The 18,661-nt window shown below is 38.2% G+C and overlaps 1 protein-coding gene across 9 annotated transcripts in view; it reads right to left on the bottom strand.

The window, feature by feature from the left end:
* GTDC1 (glycosyltransferase like domain containing 1) overlaps positions 1-18,661 on the bottom strand; it is a 175,426-nt gene that overhangs the window by 107,685 nt on the left and 49,080 nt on the right. For 8 of the 9 annotated variants that reach the window (XR_012633941.1, XM_074910494.1, XM_074910493.1 and 5 more), the window contains exon 2: positions 17,394-17,589. Coding sequence is in view for 8 of the 9 variants with exons in the window: in XM_074910494.1 (XP_074766595.1) it covers positions 17,394-17,575 (182 nt within the window). In the remaining variant the exon portion in view is untranslated. Of the gene's footprint in view, positions 1-16,845; positions 17,039-17,393; positions 17,590-18,661 lie in introns of those variants that run through there. The other variant, XM_074910497.1, reaches the window with a different exon arrangement.

Raw genomic sequence — 18,661 nt, 5'->3', positions numbered from 1 at the left:
TATGCTTTTACTTGAGTTGCCTGTTACATGGTTTGTTGTTTTTTTTTTTTCCCCCCCCCCCCCTCAATGGCACATAAGTTTGAGATGTAAAAAGAAAATTATCACTGCAATTTTCCAACTATATTCTGCTCAATACCATCTCAAGTGTGCCATACATCATCTTGTCATTCACTTTAACAAGAAATCACATAATATTCAGAGGCAGAAAATAATCCAAAATGGGCAAGTGCCACTATGGCAAAAACACATTCATATGGTGTCACAGAAAAAAAAAAAAAAAAAAAAGAAAAAAAAAAAATCTTCATTTCAAGGACTTTCGTAATTAAAGCATCACTTAAGTGGGGGGAAAAGTTTCTATGAAAAGCTGCTGGGAATGACAGGAGAGCTGTTCTAGAGTCCACCAACCAAAATCAGAAGAACAAAAGTGTTGATAATATAGTATCACAGATCAAGCGTAACATTTGAGAAAGCTGGCACAAATAAAATAAAATTCAGCACCCTAAAAAAATAAAAATAGACATTATAACTAACCTTTCTGATTCTACTACCCCTCTCACAACCATCCTATATGTTATCGTGCCTTTCGAACACTCCATAAAATATAAACTAGACTTGCAGACTTGTCCTGCACTTAGTTACATGATCCAGAAAAAACTGTTACAAAAAAACCCCAACCAAACAAAAAATAAACACAAAACCCTTGAACTCTTACAAGGTCTTATCTAACAAGGCTACTAACTCCAATTAATTAATAAGAACCTATTTTGGCATATGAAAGCGACTTCAACAAAGTTTAACAGCTCCCCCCCCTTTCTCTCCTTTCCTTTTTAAATGTCATTGGTGGAGAAAAAGAAACCAAAGAAATTAGCTGTCTTTGCGTTGAAAATAGGCATTTCATCTCTAACGATGATTCAGGCTTCCCCGAAGAGCCCTGACACGCTGGCTCTCCAGCAGAAGGACACGCCACAACCCTCCTGAGCCACTGTCCATCTCCCCAATGCTGCTCATGGATACTCCAACGCTGGCCGGATTTCAAATTTTAAGTCAAACTCAGAATTACTTGCCACTGGCACGTCCTAAGACAAACACGTGGGGAAACAAAGAAGTACTTCAGAGACATCTCTAGACAGAATCAGGGCTGGTCTTGAATCAAACTCCAACTGCTGCCCACCTACAATCCAAGGGTGACAATGCAGCACAGGAATAATGACAATTTTTAAAGACAGTGGAGTCACCGTATGTTTTGCAAGTGTTTTCTAGAACCTTCTTGATTTTTGTCCTGGATGTTGGTATATTCATCCCACAACAGCCAAGCTATATCTGACTCAGCGTGAAAGGGAATGCGCATCCTATTTACAGCAGTGCTCAAGGCTTATTCCATAAAGAGCCTTCCAAGAGCACACACATCTATTCTTCTTAATATCCCTCCCACATTAAGAAATTATTATCTAATACAGGGAGTAATCAGCTCATGGTCTTACTACAGTCATCCTCCTTGACAAAGCGGGGAAAAAAATACCCAAGTGTGAAGCATTAAAAAGTCAAGGTTCAAAAGTCCCACATTTATTGAGATTAATCCAAATACATTTAGATCTCAACACAAGACGACCAAGTGCTGTCTCTTGATAAAGAAATGCCTATCTGCTGATAAATTCAAAGCCTGTATTTCTGCAGGAGGCCTCTACCAGGACACATGCAATGTCACAGCTCAAAATACCAGGATGAAAACCCAGGGAAACTTGAACCAGAAATGGTTTTAATGTTCATTTTAACATTCTACCATGCCGGAACATGGTAAAACACAGAAATTTAAGGGGTGTGGAGAAGCAAGAGGAAGTATTCTGGAGTCATCTGCAAGCTGGTCTGCAAATGGCACCTGAAAAGTACTTCAAATGCTCATAAAAAGGAAGCAGCTAACAAGACAAATTCCAAAATCCTGACACGTGAGCAATTTTGCCTTCCCCGGCTCCTCAAATGTGTAGCAAGGACACAGCATGGCAAATCCAAAAGGTGTGGAATTAGAACGAGGGCAGAAGGAAGAGAAGTCACTTTTCACCACCAGTATGTTGGCAATCCAGAAGAAACACTGATTTTTCATACCAGTTTCTCAATAAACACCAAATCTAACATATAAATCAACAACAAACCTGTATCATCTGAGATGCTGTCCCACCATCAGAATTAAACCGCTACCTAATTTGAAATACCAATACAGAAGCATGGAGTAATAGATCATTAATGTATTATAGTATTAAGAATAGCAGCAATTATATTAAGAACGGGCCATAAGACAGAGCCAAGCACGCTCTTCCAGGCAAGAGCTGCACGGGCAGAGTTCAAGTGTGCAACAACAGCCATCCAGATCGATGCAAATTTGTTCACAACACGCCTTTCCTCATTTCGTACCCCTTCTTTGATCCATTTTCTCTATATTACCCTAGGAAAACAAGACATGCAAGGGGCAAAAAAGCCTTCTTGTGGTTTTTAGGAGCAAAAATATGTATGTGTAGAGTTATATGGAAGGCCAGCACACCTCCGATTGCTGAAGGCTAAATGAGTCATCCACTTCAGAAGAATGACCAGTAATTAAACAAGAATCTGTAAAGCTCTTAAGTGCAAGTATCAATTTCAGCCTATGACGCTGAAGAGATAGAAGCTTCTTATGTACTGAAACCATCGATATATCATACAGCTTGCAAAATAACCTCTCACCTAAGAAAATTCTTCTCCTTAGGAAGCCAAACAAAAACAATCTGAAATATTTATTGCCATAAGTTTCATCTCTGTACCATAAACTGCCTAAGAGACATGACATCATGCTAACTACCTAGACTTGTCTGGTTGATAATAGTCCCAGATTTCAGGCTGAAGACTAAACTGCAGGAGCGTGGAAGGGTGCGAATCTACAGGTCATCACAGATGCTGAACACAAATCTGACTTGCCAAAGCCAGAGCTGACACTCCAGCAAATATAGAAGGTCTGGCGGTGGCAGAGGCTGACACCATGAAAACAAGTCTTGAAATATTTTTGTCTTCTTTTCAGCCTCCTTGCACTGGAAGTAGGAAGGCTTTCCTTTAAATGGACCAGACCTAACTGCTTCATCCTCCAGTTCCTGTATTCGCAGTTCTGCTTTCATGTGGTACAAACAATACACAGCTCCTGGTATATCAACAAAATAATTAGCAAGCCCCATGCCTTGATGGGACATTCCCGTCCGTTTTCTATCAGCTAGCACAGCAAGCTGCGTCCCTCTTTGCTCCGTGTTTTCTTCTTTCACGTTGCTAAACCTGAGCTATATGATCTTAAGCCTTCAGTGCTTTACTGAAGTCCTTTTTTTATACAGCTCATTTCTAAATCTTACCTGTTTCCGTCCGTTTTTCCTCTTCTAGCCCCTTATATCACTAAGTGCCAAGCACTTGGCAATCCAATAATCACAAATGAGTCTTCAAAGCTGCAATTCTGAATCGTCTTGACTCAGGTTATGACAAGAAAGGGCAGAGACCCCCAAACGCATTGCTCCCTGCTTCTGTAGGAAGGAGCAGATGGCCGGCTTCCAGATGGTCGCCAACCTCGTCTCACCAATTTCAACATCTGTATCTCAAATTACATCTCAGAGGATGGTCCCGAGACAGAGTGCAGGTCACTGCCCACAGCTCCCGGCTACACGACTTATCCACAAGCCAGAGCATTTTGCAAAATGCAGAATGACAAGCCTGAAAAAAAGTTAAGACTAATTAAAAGTTCGTAGCAGGGCACAGCTGAAAAAAAAGTTCAAAAGCAGATTTTAAGGAGAAATCCACCTTAAATATATATTTTAAAACTTTTTCCCCCGTCACAAACATCCCTTGTTTTCCACGTGGCACCTTGTAAACCAAGGAAATGCCTCAGCACTGCTCATTTGTACCTAACAGGAATTAGATGTGACCCATGAAAACCCAACCAACCCCACTGGTTTTACTTCCAGGTCACCCCACAGCTGAGAATGGGCTTATTTTTCAGTTTCCAGACCAAAAGTCTGTAACAGCACTCACAAATGGGTTTGATCCAGCTTTAAAACACAGTGAACTTCCCAAGATTCAGTGAAACAGTGGTCAATGAATTTTGGCTTGAAGTAGCCAAATAGTAATTTGTGAGATTTGTGTACTATGTAAGCCTAATTTTAATGCAGACATAAACTATATTGTTTTTCTCATATTAACTTAATAAAACTCTTCTTTGGGGCACTTAAAAAAACTTTAAATCTACCCACAGGAACATAACTAAACAATTCTGACTGCCACAGTAAGAAGCTGGTATGAATCAATGTTTTCACCAATTTTACAAAGTATATTCTTATACAGGTTATTTAATAAATTCAAAAATTAAAATGTTACTGCTTTCTTTTTCTGAGTGCATAATCTCCTCAAAAAGACTATTTCCAGACCTTTAGAAGAAAAGTGTATTTTACAATAGGAAAAGTGAGTATACCGCATTTCAAAATCCATTAAAATATAAAATTCTGGTTACAGGCGCAACAATCTGCCTAATTAGTTTTTCTTAATTAGCAGGATGCTCTAACCTCTTTAATAAGACTTCTGTGGACAGAATGTTCCATATTGGTTATCCATCTGAGGGAAAAAACTAAACAAATACTTCTGAAGTACAGCTAATAGAACAAGCGTGGTTGGGCTTCGTGGTCAGAAGGCTGCTCTGGCGTGTAATAATGGCAATCTGCAAAAACACAGAATATTCTACCTTAAATATACCACTGCTCACACTCCAAACCCCTCCGTATATTAAAGACAAAATTACAGATATTAAACCCAATGAAGTTGTGCTTATATAAGTAATATAGTTTATAAAACTGTAATGAAGTTAAAGTTTTAAATTCCACAGCACATGTTGGGAGGGAAAAAAAAAAAAAAACAAAACACAAACACCACACATATGTATGGACCAAAACACACTATGGAAAAGTGAGCTAGAGATAATGGGAAGGCAAATACCACAGGGAGGCTGCAGCAACCCAGAGTAAGGCTGCGTAGAGGTTTTCCTCCACTGAGAAGCATTTGCTTTGCGTGCGCAGTTTTTGTGCCTTCCTCTTCATGATTCAGAGTCTTAATATGTACCTAGCAATTAATAGGTAACAATATTATCTCTGAATCCCATCTTAGCCGATAGAAAACATTCTCATTATTACTACGTACCAACCGTGTAATTCAAAGACTACCGGTTAGGAGAAATGCAGAGCCCCAGCAACATCTGTGGTCAGAGGCAGATGCTCGAGATAAAGAAAATTCAAGCCCCTGTTTTATTAGGAGTTTGCAGAGCAGCTGCCGAGCTTCATCTCAATAGCTGAAATAGCCTTTATACTGTTTAAAAATGCAGGAAGCACACAAGTATCTCAAACTCCCTCCCCGCCACCAGTTCATTCACCCCACTCGCTCAGGCATACCGACCCCATCCATGCTCTGAACACATTGGTCTCATCACCCAACGGAGCTCTTGAAGGCACAGGAAAACTATTACATACTTCACTTTTTTCCAATCAGTATCTAAGAAACCTTAAGTGCAAAATATAATCTAAGAACAGCCCCTTGAAAAACGCCTGCTAATGACAGGACGTACAGAGACACCACAAAAACGTGCCTGAACCCCAGCGACCCCATGAAATCCACAATGTCCGTGACCTTCCATACAACTGTTATCATTGGAAAATGGTCTTCTAAAAGTAGACATGCTTGTCTTTTAACACTGAATGTATACTCCACTCATCATAGCACAGCATGGCACATTAAAATCTAATTTTTTTTCCTGTATCGATACGCAAAAATACACACAAGTAATTTTTAGACTATTTACACCAGAATGAGTATTAAATCAATGCAAGACTGCTCTCCAGGTTCTCTGCTCCATGTTAAGAAATAATTAAAAAAGGAATAAAAGGTAGGTTTTATAAATTCTAACTCATTATACAATTCTGAATAATTGCATTAGACAGTGGTTTTCCAGAGTTGTTTCTGAAAACTATTAATTTCTGAAACTCCTCCCCACCACCTCTTCCTAGAAAGCTTCCGTCTTCTTGGGCAAGACTTGAGATCTCTGTTTAAGTCACTTCAGACCTAAATGCTTCAACAGCCACAGAAACCACTGACAACGGATTCCAACCAGCTTGGGCCCCAAGATCCTTTGCAAGGCCAGCATTAAACCTCACAAGAGTAAGCACTACTGCAAACCAGACTCCCTCCACCTGTATAGCCTTGAGTAGATGGTAACGCAACAGTCTAGAGTAGATTGCTACGAGGACTCTCTAACCAAGTCCTCTTCCATATAAGTATCCTGATTGTTATTGTGAAGACATCATCTAAAGCGACCAGTAAACACAAAGGTCAACTGATCCCAGACAACTGATCTCTCCCAGTCAGGATCCTGAAGTTTTGTGAAAGTAATGAAAAGGCAAAACCTTCAGGGTTTGTATGATACGAGGGCCGGTGTGAAGTTACTGTTTTCTCCTGGGATGACTGAGAGTCAGAAATACCAAGAGATGCGTAACACCTGATGGTAACTCTGGGCTAATTCGAGTTACTCCCGAAGCACCTACCCAACTTCTTTTCCCTCCCACTTTGACACCACACAGCTGAGACTTGTGGATGTAACAAAATAATTCAGAACCAGCTTTAGTGCCTAGGATGAGGATAACATACAAGAAGTCATTTAAGGACTAAAGTAAAAAAACAAAAAAAACCACCAAAAAACCAATAAAAAGGTCAGTCTACTACCAAACACCAAGAAACTTCAAAAACTTGCCAAATATGACAAAATAGAACAAATACTCGTAGAGAACACCTGCAATCTATCTCATCAAAACTTTCAGTCCCCTCCATCCACCTATAAACCTCAGCCTGTGTCAAGATGAACTAGATATCCTTGAAAGAAAACAGGTCTAAAGCACACATTCCTTTTTTTGTCAATGGCTACAAGGCAGACAGAAGCTATGTCTGGCACTGTAAACAGTATGATGTAGAGTACTTCAGTACTTCCTTCAGAAATAACATCTAATTTTGGCTCATCTACAATTTATTAGAGTATAGCTATAGAAATTCTCCCTCTAAGTTAATTTAGGAATCATTTCACTCTAAAAAAAATGAAATAAAATAAAAGATAACTCCTTCATTACAATTTCCCCTGAAATTCATCTCCTCTTCTTGCAGTTTTAGTATCTTTAGCACTATTTCTCCAAATTCATTTGGCATATAAAATTTTTAGTTGTTATGTTTTTAATAAAATTGATTACCAGGAAATTTCTGCATATGCACAGTTTAAAATAATTCTATTCCTCAGGGTCTAAACATAGAGATGTTGCTATGCATGATAACTGTTCCACGTTTAGTGAGTTACAACTATTCTGTGACAAGTAGGAAATGCATTTTGCTCACAAAAGCCAAAGGCACTGTCAAACCTGCAGCAATCTGCAGAACAGTAGGAAAAAAATGCCTGCAAACTAACTGCTACTAGATAATGGTCCCATCTATCATTCTTAAATTCCATCTTTAATTAAAAATGGGATATTACTCTTACATAAATAAAAAATTGCAGATGTTCTCAAATTACTCTTCAATTTCTTTAATTCTTCCAGATTTAATATATATAGTATCGTATGCATTCAAAAATTTCTTCGTTATTGCATAATGCTTATTTCCATGAAGATTTTTCCATATTCCAAATAGACACACATCTTCATTCTATGCAAAATATGTTATGTTAAAAAAATATTATCACTCAAAGAAAACACAAGTTAACAAAACCCACAGTAGAAATACAACTTAACTGCAACAAAAATTAATGTGGAAATAAATTTTCAGTTGTTTCACTTAAAATAATTCACACCTTTTTTAAAAAACATTTGATAAATCATTAGTTTAAAACAATTTAAGTAGTTACATCAGGTAAAACTGGTGTGAGAGAAACATTAGGCCTGCTCTAGATACCTCTTTCCTCATACTAATTATTAGAAATAATACTGTTAAAAAGTATAATCTATTCCAGTAATTCTTCTGCAAAAAAAGAAAATCACATAGTTGCTTTTGATGTTGTGTCCAGTGTTGTTTCCATCATTCTTTCTTCAAGTTGCTATTAGTCAGAAATATAAGTTCCAGTGTGCAACAAGTAAAATGGAAATGAAGAGAGCTAAAATGGAAAATGATGAACAAGTAGTCAAGGTTATAAACATAAACAATAAAAAAAAAACCAGTGCTCTGAAATGGAAAGCATTCTTTAAAATGACTGTGTCCACTGGACCATCAGAGTATATGTGCAGGAGGAAGGGAGGAAAAGACAGGGACAAAGGACAAAGGCAAGGAAGGAAAAATACTGTCTAAGGGAATAAAGAGAATGCAGAAATCTTCATTATATAATGATAAACAAAAACAAGAGCTTCAGTTGCTTTGTATCTGTCAAAGACATTCAAATGACAGGCATAATTTAGAGTCCAAATTTTTTTTTTTTTTTTTGGAGGGAGGGAAAATTAATCATCATAATGATTCAAAGCATATCAATAACAGGTATCATACCCAAGATACTTGGGATGAGTACTGTAAGAGGAGGAGGAAATAGAGAAAATAAATTGATGAAACTGCTGTTTGGGGGAGGCAGAAGTCCATCTTAAATTAAATGTATTCCAACACACTGCAATTTGGCGCACAGACTGCACACAAATGACAGCCTAGGTATGTGTTGCACGTTTAGGAAAGGAACAACATCGTCATCCACAAAATCAAGTATTTCATGGGTCAATTTAGATTAGCATTTCAGTTTGAGACAGAAAAGTACTTATGAAGCAACCATACTTCTGACAACCATCCTCACCTCACATGCCTCAGGTCACACCAGAGTGCTCTCCAAGATTATGAACTGGATCCCTTCAGATGAAACTACACCAGGAGGTGATGCTCCTGGAGAGCATTTAATGGACTCCAACTTAGTACTGTGGACATTTAGTCTGAAGGAAAAACCCCTGAAATAAACGCTCTGTGTGGATGCTGGACCACTTCACTCTACCACCTCTTCACAATCCTATCCAGTTGTGCTACTTGTATCACCTGCCTCCACAGCTGTGTGCCCATTATAAACTGGTATACAGTTGGAATCAAGGAGATAAAACCAGAAAATACCTTTGGCCACATTTCCTAGTGACCATGGACCTGGTCAGTGCCTTCAGTATCCACACTGAAACTCATGGACACCCACAGCAGATGCTAACAGCCCACAGGTGGTGTGAAAAAGCAGTTGTGGAAATACTCCTTGAACTTCCAGCCTGTACCACCCAAGCTTAGAGAAAGCCCCTGCCCAGTGGACACAGCAGTTGTACTCAACAGAGTCAAGGTGAGCAGATATGGAGCAAGTGGAAGTGAAAGCAGCTGAGCAGGGTACTGAGCTCTCGAGTACGGGCACTTGGGCTCCACTTGGTAACTGAATTCTTGGTCTGTTGTAGATTGAAGCTGAGATCTCCCCAGCCACCTGAACCAAGACTTTCAAATTTCAGTGTATTTGGGTCAGGCTAATGCCTGCAAAAAAAACCCCAAAAACAAAAACAAACACACTAACAAAACAACAACAAAAAAAAGAAGAAAGTATTAATGTTAAGGTAGGTCTTCTCCCAAAAATGTTTTTCTAAAAACAATGTGCACAACATAAAATTTCATTATTTATCAATTCACAAAACTGAGCCAAGCTGTGAGTACTCATTAAGAAAGCTAGTTATTTATAACATTGGAATACAAAGCTATACACCCAAATCACATGCAAACCAAGTATCTGACAAAATGACAAAATCTGTATTATTTACTTCTTAGGTGAAAATAAAAAAGAATTTGAGATTAGGGAAAAAAGCAGCACAGAAAAAAAAAAATCAAGATTTTTTTCTTTTTATTAGATGCAAACCGAAAGCTTTGTTTCTTTCCCCTTGGAAGATCAAATTATTGTTGTGGACTAGAAGGACAATGAATTGCAGAAAGTATCAAGATTCTTTATGATATAATACTGTGTTAAGTTTGTTATCCGAAAATAGAAATGCAATCCATAACTAATCTAGAAATAAAATATATACACAGCAACCATTTCAAAGGACAGATAAAACACTCATTAAAATCCTAAGTGTCGAAATACTGAATCATAATGCACAACTTCATTACATTTTACTGCCAGCAATGTAAATATCAATTCTCCAGGTGATTCATAAAATTCATTTTAGAACGAAAACCAAGGATTTCACCCAGCATTTGAGAACATAAAGGAAAACACATGCTAGGGTTTGAAAAAAACAGATTGTTCTTTCCTTGTCTCATCAGAATATTTTTCTGAATTTTCAGCAAATCTTTTACACATCAAACAGACAACTGCCATTTCACATTAGCACTTTCTATAGATCACCCAGCAGTCCCAAGCAGTGTCCTTCCCGGTCCCGCACCTCTCCTTGCATCATGTTCATCATTCCCATTTTATTTCTGCCAAATTGGAGATCATATATATACTTCCACTGACTTCAAAGGAGCCTGTATTTAAATTCATCTAAAATCTCTTTTAACTATCCAAATTGTGAAATTGCCTAATAATGGGACTGTATTAAAAAAAAAAAAGCATGTTGGACAAATTAAATAACTAAAGTTTTTGGAGGGAAAAGTGCATGTGGGGGTTTCCACACAAAAACGTAAAGAAAACCTGTCACTTTTAAAATGAATAGCTACCATCTGCCAGCATTTTATCTGAGGCAAAGTTGATTAATGCAAAGTGAATGTTTAAGATCACATTGCTGTCTGCCTGAATAAATTTCAGGTAGTTTACTTAGGAAATTATTTGTCCTGTTTCTTAAAAGATTTTTTTTTTTTTGGTTGTTTTTGCTATTGGATTCTTCTCCAAGTTTTTACGCAGCCAGACTTAAGAATAAAAACCATTTGTGCATAAATCACGGCACTGTACAAGGACTCTGAGCGCCAGAACGTTGTTTCTGGCCCCTCTGTGCCGTGGCAGCAAGGTAATTAATCTGCCCAACAAAGGAGATCCCACCTCCTTCGCCAGCTTCAGGAAAACTTTCAGGCAGCCTCTCTCCGTCATACTGGGAAGTAAATTTTAGCAGTTTAATCGTCAGCAGAAAAACTACAGCAGTGCTGTTATCCTCAGTAGGAAATGATTCTGCCCTTAGACCTTATTTAATTTTTTACTGGATTACTTAATTTTTTACCTTTACTTACAGCATCTTCCCGATTTAAAACCAAAAATAATATGAATTTAAACATTCTTCTTTTGTTAACTTTGTCAAAAGCATTGCTCTGCATTAGCGTGTTGATAAAAATCAAATACATTCAGTTACATGCTCTTCTTTAGAAGTCTACTTTGAACAATAAGATTTTCAGATTAAGTTTTCAAAAGAGATTTTGGGTGATATTAACCCTAAATCACACAACACCCCGATTTAAGTGTACGTGCCCACATTACGTACCCCCAGCATCAGACAGCCTCCAAGTTTTCCCTTATCAGAGAGAATTTCACACCTGTTATTCAGGCTGGGACACCCTCTATTATCTGGGTCTACAGAAGTGGAGGGCATCATCTGTGATAAGCGGTGGAGCTTCGTGCCATTCCATATGGACGTATATTCTCTTTGCTTACAGTTTAAGCTGGCTGGACACCAGCCAGCTCTGGTCAGAAGTCACAAAGTTGTTTTAGCTCAGTACACGGTGCCTGTGTCTCGTATCTCGGTGGGGTTTATTGGTTTAGGCTCAACACGGTGCTAGGATGGCCATCTGGCCCCCGGTGTGAAGCGAGCTCCCAACCAGCTAGTTCAAAGCGTGGGCAGGACGAACATGTATGTGTTTGCAGAAGCCCGTGTGAACTAACCTTGGTGAACTCAAATGATTGGCTTAAAAAAAAATGCAAGCAAGTTTAGCACTGATGAAATTAAAGAAGTGTAATGACCTTTTACTCAGCTGGGGTGCGTAAAAGAGTAGCACGGGACGAATCAGCGTCTCCTGTACCCTCCTTTGGACTTTTCTACAGCAAGGTAAGAACATCATTATTTGTATCTCTCAGTGAGGCTACAGAAATGAGTAAGTTACACCCACATGCTATTTTTAAACAAAGATGAGATCTGAACCCTGTCTTCAGGGAGCACATTTAGGCACCTTCTATCTTCATCCCTTTATACCAACTAAAGTACAAAGGGCAACTCAGCCTATTCTCCAAGAGCACATTCCACTGCATCTGACCCAAAACTGCAGTTAAAACACACAAACATTAACTTTACACTGAGCAACAAAGAAATGGTGTGAAACTAAGAGCAGCTCTGGGCAGAAAATTATTCAGCAATTCCAAGAAGGTGAGCCACATCCCATCTTCAAATGTAACGAAGATCATCAGTAACACCAAAATACACACTTTGAGTAGTCGATACCATAAATGAGATTCAAGTTTTATTCACCTATATTCAGAAGAAAACAACATAAAAGATGCAAAAAAAAAAAAAATAGTATCAGATAAACTTTTTTTTAATTTGCAGGCACAAGGTTATCTTTTATTTAACTAACCTACTACTCACACATACAAATTATTTATTTCTTAACTGAGTGTTATTAGGGCTAAATGCTGGAAAGGCCTCTAATGCAGGGAAATTTATTCCCCTTTCTACAATGATTATGTAAAGCTGCACTTCCAGTATTTGACATAAAGATGTAAAAAGACAGAAATGTTCCCAGCACAAATGGGTATCTATGTGTTCAGCTTTAATGAAATGGCCGAAATTTGCACTGCCTTGCTTCAATTCACATCTTCCAACATCTTCCTCAGGACATATTACTTGCAGGTATATTTTTTTTAAAAGAATATATCTAGAAAACATTAAGTACTCTAGCTTATGAATGCTCACGCATGCAAAATGTGTTATGTTTTCAGTGGGACTGAAATAATCATTGGAATCAAAATTTACAACATCATTTTTAACTCAGGTGACACCAGTCCATCAGTTAGTAAAGAATTCACTGTATAACAACGTATTTTCTCCTTACAGAACAGAATGAAAGCATCAGATCTGAAACACTCCTAAATCTAGTAATTTTAACAGTTTATTTAAAAAAATGAAAATAAACACCACACCAAAAGCACACATCTACATTATATACTGTTGGAATACACCACACATTGCTGAACAACACACCCCCCAGGTTTGGGTTTTTTCAGAGCTCTATTAATTGAAAACAATGATTTGCTTTCTCTTTTGTAAAATGTAAAAAGCAGAGAGTTTGTCTTTAAAATATAGTTGTCAAATATCAAGGGGTATATATATGCTAACATTTACCCTAGGGCTAGAGCCTGTTACAAATAAAATCTTTATTCATATGAACAGCTACCTGGGGGGCAATACTGAATGCTACACATAATATTTATATATATATATTTAAAATAATCTAGCAGTGCTATTAAAACAAACTGGAAGCTACACCCAGTTTAGTCTCTCTGTTTTGCAGATCTAAGTCTCGTATTACTAACTTCTCAGGGTTTGAAATCCTTTCTGTTGAGGATAGTCCCTAAAATATAAAACGCTTTCATCTAACGCATCATATCAACTGTTTTATTATTTGAAATTTAAAAGATCGTTCGGGGTAATAAAGAACAGAATAAAAAAGAAAAGCAACCTTTTTTTTTATTAAATTGTGCAACTGTGTTTTCAAATTTGAGAACTTTCATTGAATTAAGAAGAAAAAAAGGCTAAAAATACTCTTTTTTGTTGCGTGCTTTCTAGAATTACCGAATAGTCACGACGTGCTATGGAAAACAACTGTAGACAAGATCAGACATCTACATTTATCAAAGAGTTTAAGCTGTCTGAAGCAAGTTGGGAGACAAAGCAGACAACGCAGCAGCCCTGCAGGCTGCCAGCAGCCTGGGGAGGTCACGTCTCTCTGCTGGACCTTCCTAATTTACGGAATGAAGATTATAATATTCCATCAAGTGCTGAAAAAACTCTGTAACTGCTGAGAAACTTGTCTAGAGAAAGCAGAGTGTAATTCTGCCCTGTTTCAGTACAGTCCAAATGCTGTGATTTGGAAATTGCCACCACAAGGATGAAACTCCTTGTATTAATGCAATGTGCAAAGAGGCACCTTCTTTCCAATTAAGGAAAAAAATCACCTGAGTCTGTACAGCAATTAAGAAAGCTCTTACACAGTTCTGTGGCTGCTGTACATCAATATATTAGACCATTACAAGTTTTCTAGCCAAGTAAGCCACCTTTAAAAACTATCCTGATGGCCTTCCAAGCTGGAGGGACTTGCCGCGTGCCTGATCTTCCCCATTCATCAGGGCTTCTGTCCTCCTTTAAGGAGATGAATGAAGATGTGAGCTGGTTTAATGACACACTGCACAACGAAGCCACGAAAACAGAAAAGCAACATTTTTTTTAGAGAAACACAGCACAGCTTTTGCATCAGGGAACTAATAAAAACTCATGCAATGTTGCCGATAAAATACTAAGTGTCCAATACGTTCCATAATAGCTACATGTGTTCCTCTTGAAGGGTGAGGACATCTTCTCCCTGTGACAACTCTGGGTAGATCCCCTCACTCTTGCACAGGAACCTAATGTTGTACATCAAGATATTGGCCACTCTGTTCACAAAAGTAACATCACATGCGCTGCTCGTTATCAATTCAGCTTTAATTCTTGCTGAAGGGAGTACATGTCTCCAATAAAAGTATTTGCAAGTTCATCACGTAAACTCCCTGGTCACTGCAAAGTATCTGAATTTAACATCTATGTCTCTGCACTGTACACTCTGCTTTAAAAGCGCTTTTTAAGATTGTTCCTTAACTCACTGAACATCCCTTGAAAACTAACAAACTGCTTCCTTCCCATCAACAGCTTGTATGTATAAAAGTATAGATCTTAAAACGTTTGTGTGCTACTGCTGTATAGATGTATAGCACTATTAGACTTACTAGCATCAGTATTATTTCTCATACGTACCAGCATCTTGAAATAAATTCCAGTTTGAAAAGAAAAATTTAGTAATGCAGCTCCGTTACCAAGTGTTTGCACTCAAAATATTTGTGACCCTTCTTTATTATTAAACACACAAATAGAAACAAGGTATTTATGAAATGTCCCATTTATGAAAATCATTTGTAAAAGAAAAATTTTATTCTACAAATAATGTCAATATTATAAATAATGCAAATTTGGTATTTCCCGTGACCTCACAAGAAGGTTGAAATATTTAAATGTGTAATTCAAAACACACACTCCTGCCAGTTTGCAATGAGAATTTAGTCTTAAACTACTACCTGGGAAGCAGACCTTTTGTTCTTACTAGCAAGCTAGAAATAGAAGAATCGATGTTAATTTTAATCAATGGGGTTTTTTAATAGGAGTACTCAGCCTCGTTAGGTTGTAGTCTGATGCACTTATACTTTCAATTTAATAAAACACTTGAAACATTCAATTACAAAACAAACATCAAAAATGTGCAAGTAAAGTAGAAGGTACCTCTAATCAGTTTTCCTCTCACCAGTCACATCAGCCCTTGTTCCTAAAATTTTATTCTGCCTGCGAGGATGAGGTACACACTTTTTTAAACATCGCATCTTTGTCAACTTTGACTATTCGATTCTGTCTGATCAAACCCTAACAGCAACAGCAAAGAAAAAGCTTTCCTCTCTTTAAGATGCTCTATTGGTTAGATCAGATTTATTTGCTGTCAGTAAAGGTTATATTTGCACATAAGTCTATGACAGATTGCAAGTTTATTAACTTCAAGTGAGTTTTCAAGCTGCTGGGTTGAGGGGTTTTTTTGTTGGGTGGTTGTTTTTTTTGTGGGGTTTTTGGTTTGGTTTTTTTTTTTTTTTTTGGGTCATCATTCCCTCCCCCCTTCCCCCAAGATGTGGGTTATTTGACAAATTGGAGTGAAGTTATCTTAGGTCAATGTAACTGTAAGTTAAACTAATGAAGTGTATGTCTATGAGTGATGTCTGATTAGTTTAATACAGTTAGTGCTGGACAGCTTGGGCTGCTGACCTTGAAGGAACACAGATAACATTGCCATGCGTTGGAGGATGTGGTTGCGATACAAGACAAATTTACATAACAGTTTGTCATATACACACTCCTCCAAAACAAAATTGTTGCGAAAGGAAAGCAATAGGAAACCAAAGCTAAATGCCTCGCACAAGACAAACCGGGGAAAATTAATTATAACATTTGGCTTGGGATGGTAGCTTATTTTAAATGCAAGCCAGAAGCAGGCACAGAAAAGGTGGACGTTTATAATATAGTAAGCATCCCAAAACGGATTAGACATTGTGTTGGGTAACACTGTTCAAATGCAGCCTTCTATAGCACAAGATCTATTCTTGAAAAATCCCATTCTTTCCCCAGCCAGCTATGTCTACTTGCTCCTGGTGACAAACCCCAGACTCAGTTCTGAACCGTAACTAGTTAGCATCATCATTTAGCTGAGCTCAGGGTCCTGCTCAAGTTCATTCTGTGGCTGAAAAGCAGCTTCTCGGGCTAAAACATCCCCGTGCCCGAACAGTCTCTACCCACGAAGGTGCAAAACCAACCGAGTGCTGATGTACTACCCACGCCGTGATGCTCTGCAGCGTGCCCCGAGCAGAGCATGCACCACACCACGTGCTGTGTCACCGCTCGAGGCAATCGTCTTCCCACATCTCAAGTGATCAGGTAGGCCAAACCAAATTGTTGGGCTTAAAGACAGCTTGGTTCTGGAGTGACTGATTCTCTCTACGTGATAGCTATCTGCTGACCTAAATAGTCTGCTTTTATCAGTTCAGGTTCTAGCTGATAGAAATTTGCCACTTACATAAATGCATAATTGACGTCCACAGTTGCTGGCACATTACGGAACCGGACCGTCATGAAGATAAAACTGCTCCCTTAATCCTCCAGGTCAGCCTGAATAGTGTACGCTGATAAATCAGACTCGCCAAGAGATACATCAGAGGGTAAGTGAGGAAGCTTGCAGTGTTTACATCTGTGCCATCTTTCAGACTAATCTGTGAAGCACAGTTTAAACCTTTCAGTATTACTGAAATCACTTGATAATTTTAACAGAAGATGTACGCACACATGCATCCACAAACAAGTCCCCATACACTTGCACTCTTAGAGACTCTCAGGGACTCACGATACAAGACAAAATAGTCTAGAGAACCCTAAAACATGGCAGTAATTTTCAGATTATATCCCAAGAAGTCAGTGAAAGAAGAAAAACTTATATTGTTCCATTTCAAGTCTCCACTGGGTTGCTCATATACACCTGCATGCACGTAACCAAAGATTCAGCTGAAGATACCCAGTTGAAGGCCTCTCTGTAATTTGAGCTTAGAAATTATTCAGTTCCTGGGTTACCTGTATTTAGTACTTGCAGGCACTGTTTGCATGAAATAAAGAGCAGCAGTCCGTGCTTTCCAATGCCACTTCTTGGCAGGGAGCGTACAGAGGACACAGTCTTCTTGTAGCTCTTCCTGGAGAAGATCCATCAGCTGTTTGTGGGAACCACCATAAAAGGCTTCAATGAGAAGAACACTCATTTTCCAAGGACTTTCTGAAAATGACAACAGAGAAATATTTTATTTTAGGAATACTTTTTTTTTTTTAAATATATTAAAAAACCAGAAACCTATGGCGAGGCTGTACAGCATCTTCAGTTTTCACATGAAATTAATCTTTCATATTATATTAATGAGTTTACTTCAGAAAAGGCTACTTAGCAATTATGATAAAATTATCACACCTATTAGTTTCAATCATTAAGAGATACTGTAATTTTTAAACAAATCAGAACATGCAGGACTTAAAAAAAGCTGTATTTTGAATTTATTGTTTTGTTTTCAATCAGATATTTAAAAGCAGCTTTAATTTACACACTAACTCTTAAATACATCCAGTTCTTCAACAGGTTAGTAAGGAGTTTATTCATTTTTACATAGGTTTCCCCCTTTTTCCTGGTGCTAGATTAAACTAAAGAACAATCCAAACACACTTCAGGCCCAATAGTTCCTAATATCAGTAATCTGAAGAAGTGACTTAAAGCCAGAGAGCAGCCTGGGGAGATAAAGTCTGAGCATCACCCCAAGACTCTCTCCTGCACCCCTGGGAGCTGGGATCACCACCCAAGCAACATGCTCAGACACTACAGGAGATGTTAACTATGGGGTTTTGGTGTTTTTTTTTTTTTTTGAATACTCCGAAATGGCTGGAAGAGAACAGTATTGCAGGCTTAAGGAAGCTCTCAGATGAGAAGCCACAGAGCTGCTCACAAACAGGATGCAAAACGTGCTGCCCAAAGTGAAGGGAAAGATGAAAACACTGTGACTATTGCTCACCTCTTTCATGAGTCACAGACTCGGGGTACTGAAAAGCTGCTTTTCAGATGCTTCAAGTAAAACCATCTCATACAAAAGTTGAAAACAAAACCCTGAGATGTATTCATCATCCATGACTGCCTCTCTATGGCTTCCTTCTCAACATACCCTAACAAGGGAGGACTCTCCCTAAACTTACTAGCTCAGGCTTCATATTTGATGCTGCATATTGCAAGACCGTACATCATTTCCTGACTAGTAATTTCTAGTGGTTTCAAACTGTAATCCTTATCTTCTCAAACCCTCTGGTGA

The sequence above is a fragment of the Athene noctua genome, chromosome 7, assembly GCF_965140245.1.
Source record: "Athene noctua chromosome 7, bAthNoc1.hap1.1, whole genome shotgun sequence".
NCBI lineage: Eukaryota > Metazoa > Chordata > Aves > Strigiformes > Strigidae > Athene > Athene noctua.
The sequence above is the reverse complement of the archived record's forward strand: the minus strand, read 5'-3'. Positions and strand labels throughout refer to the sequence as shown.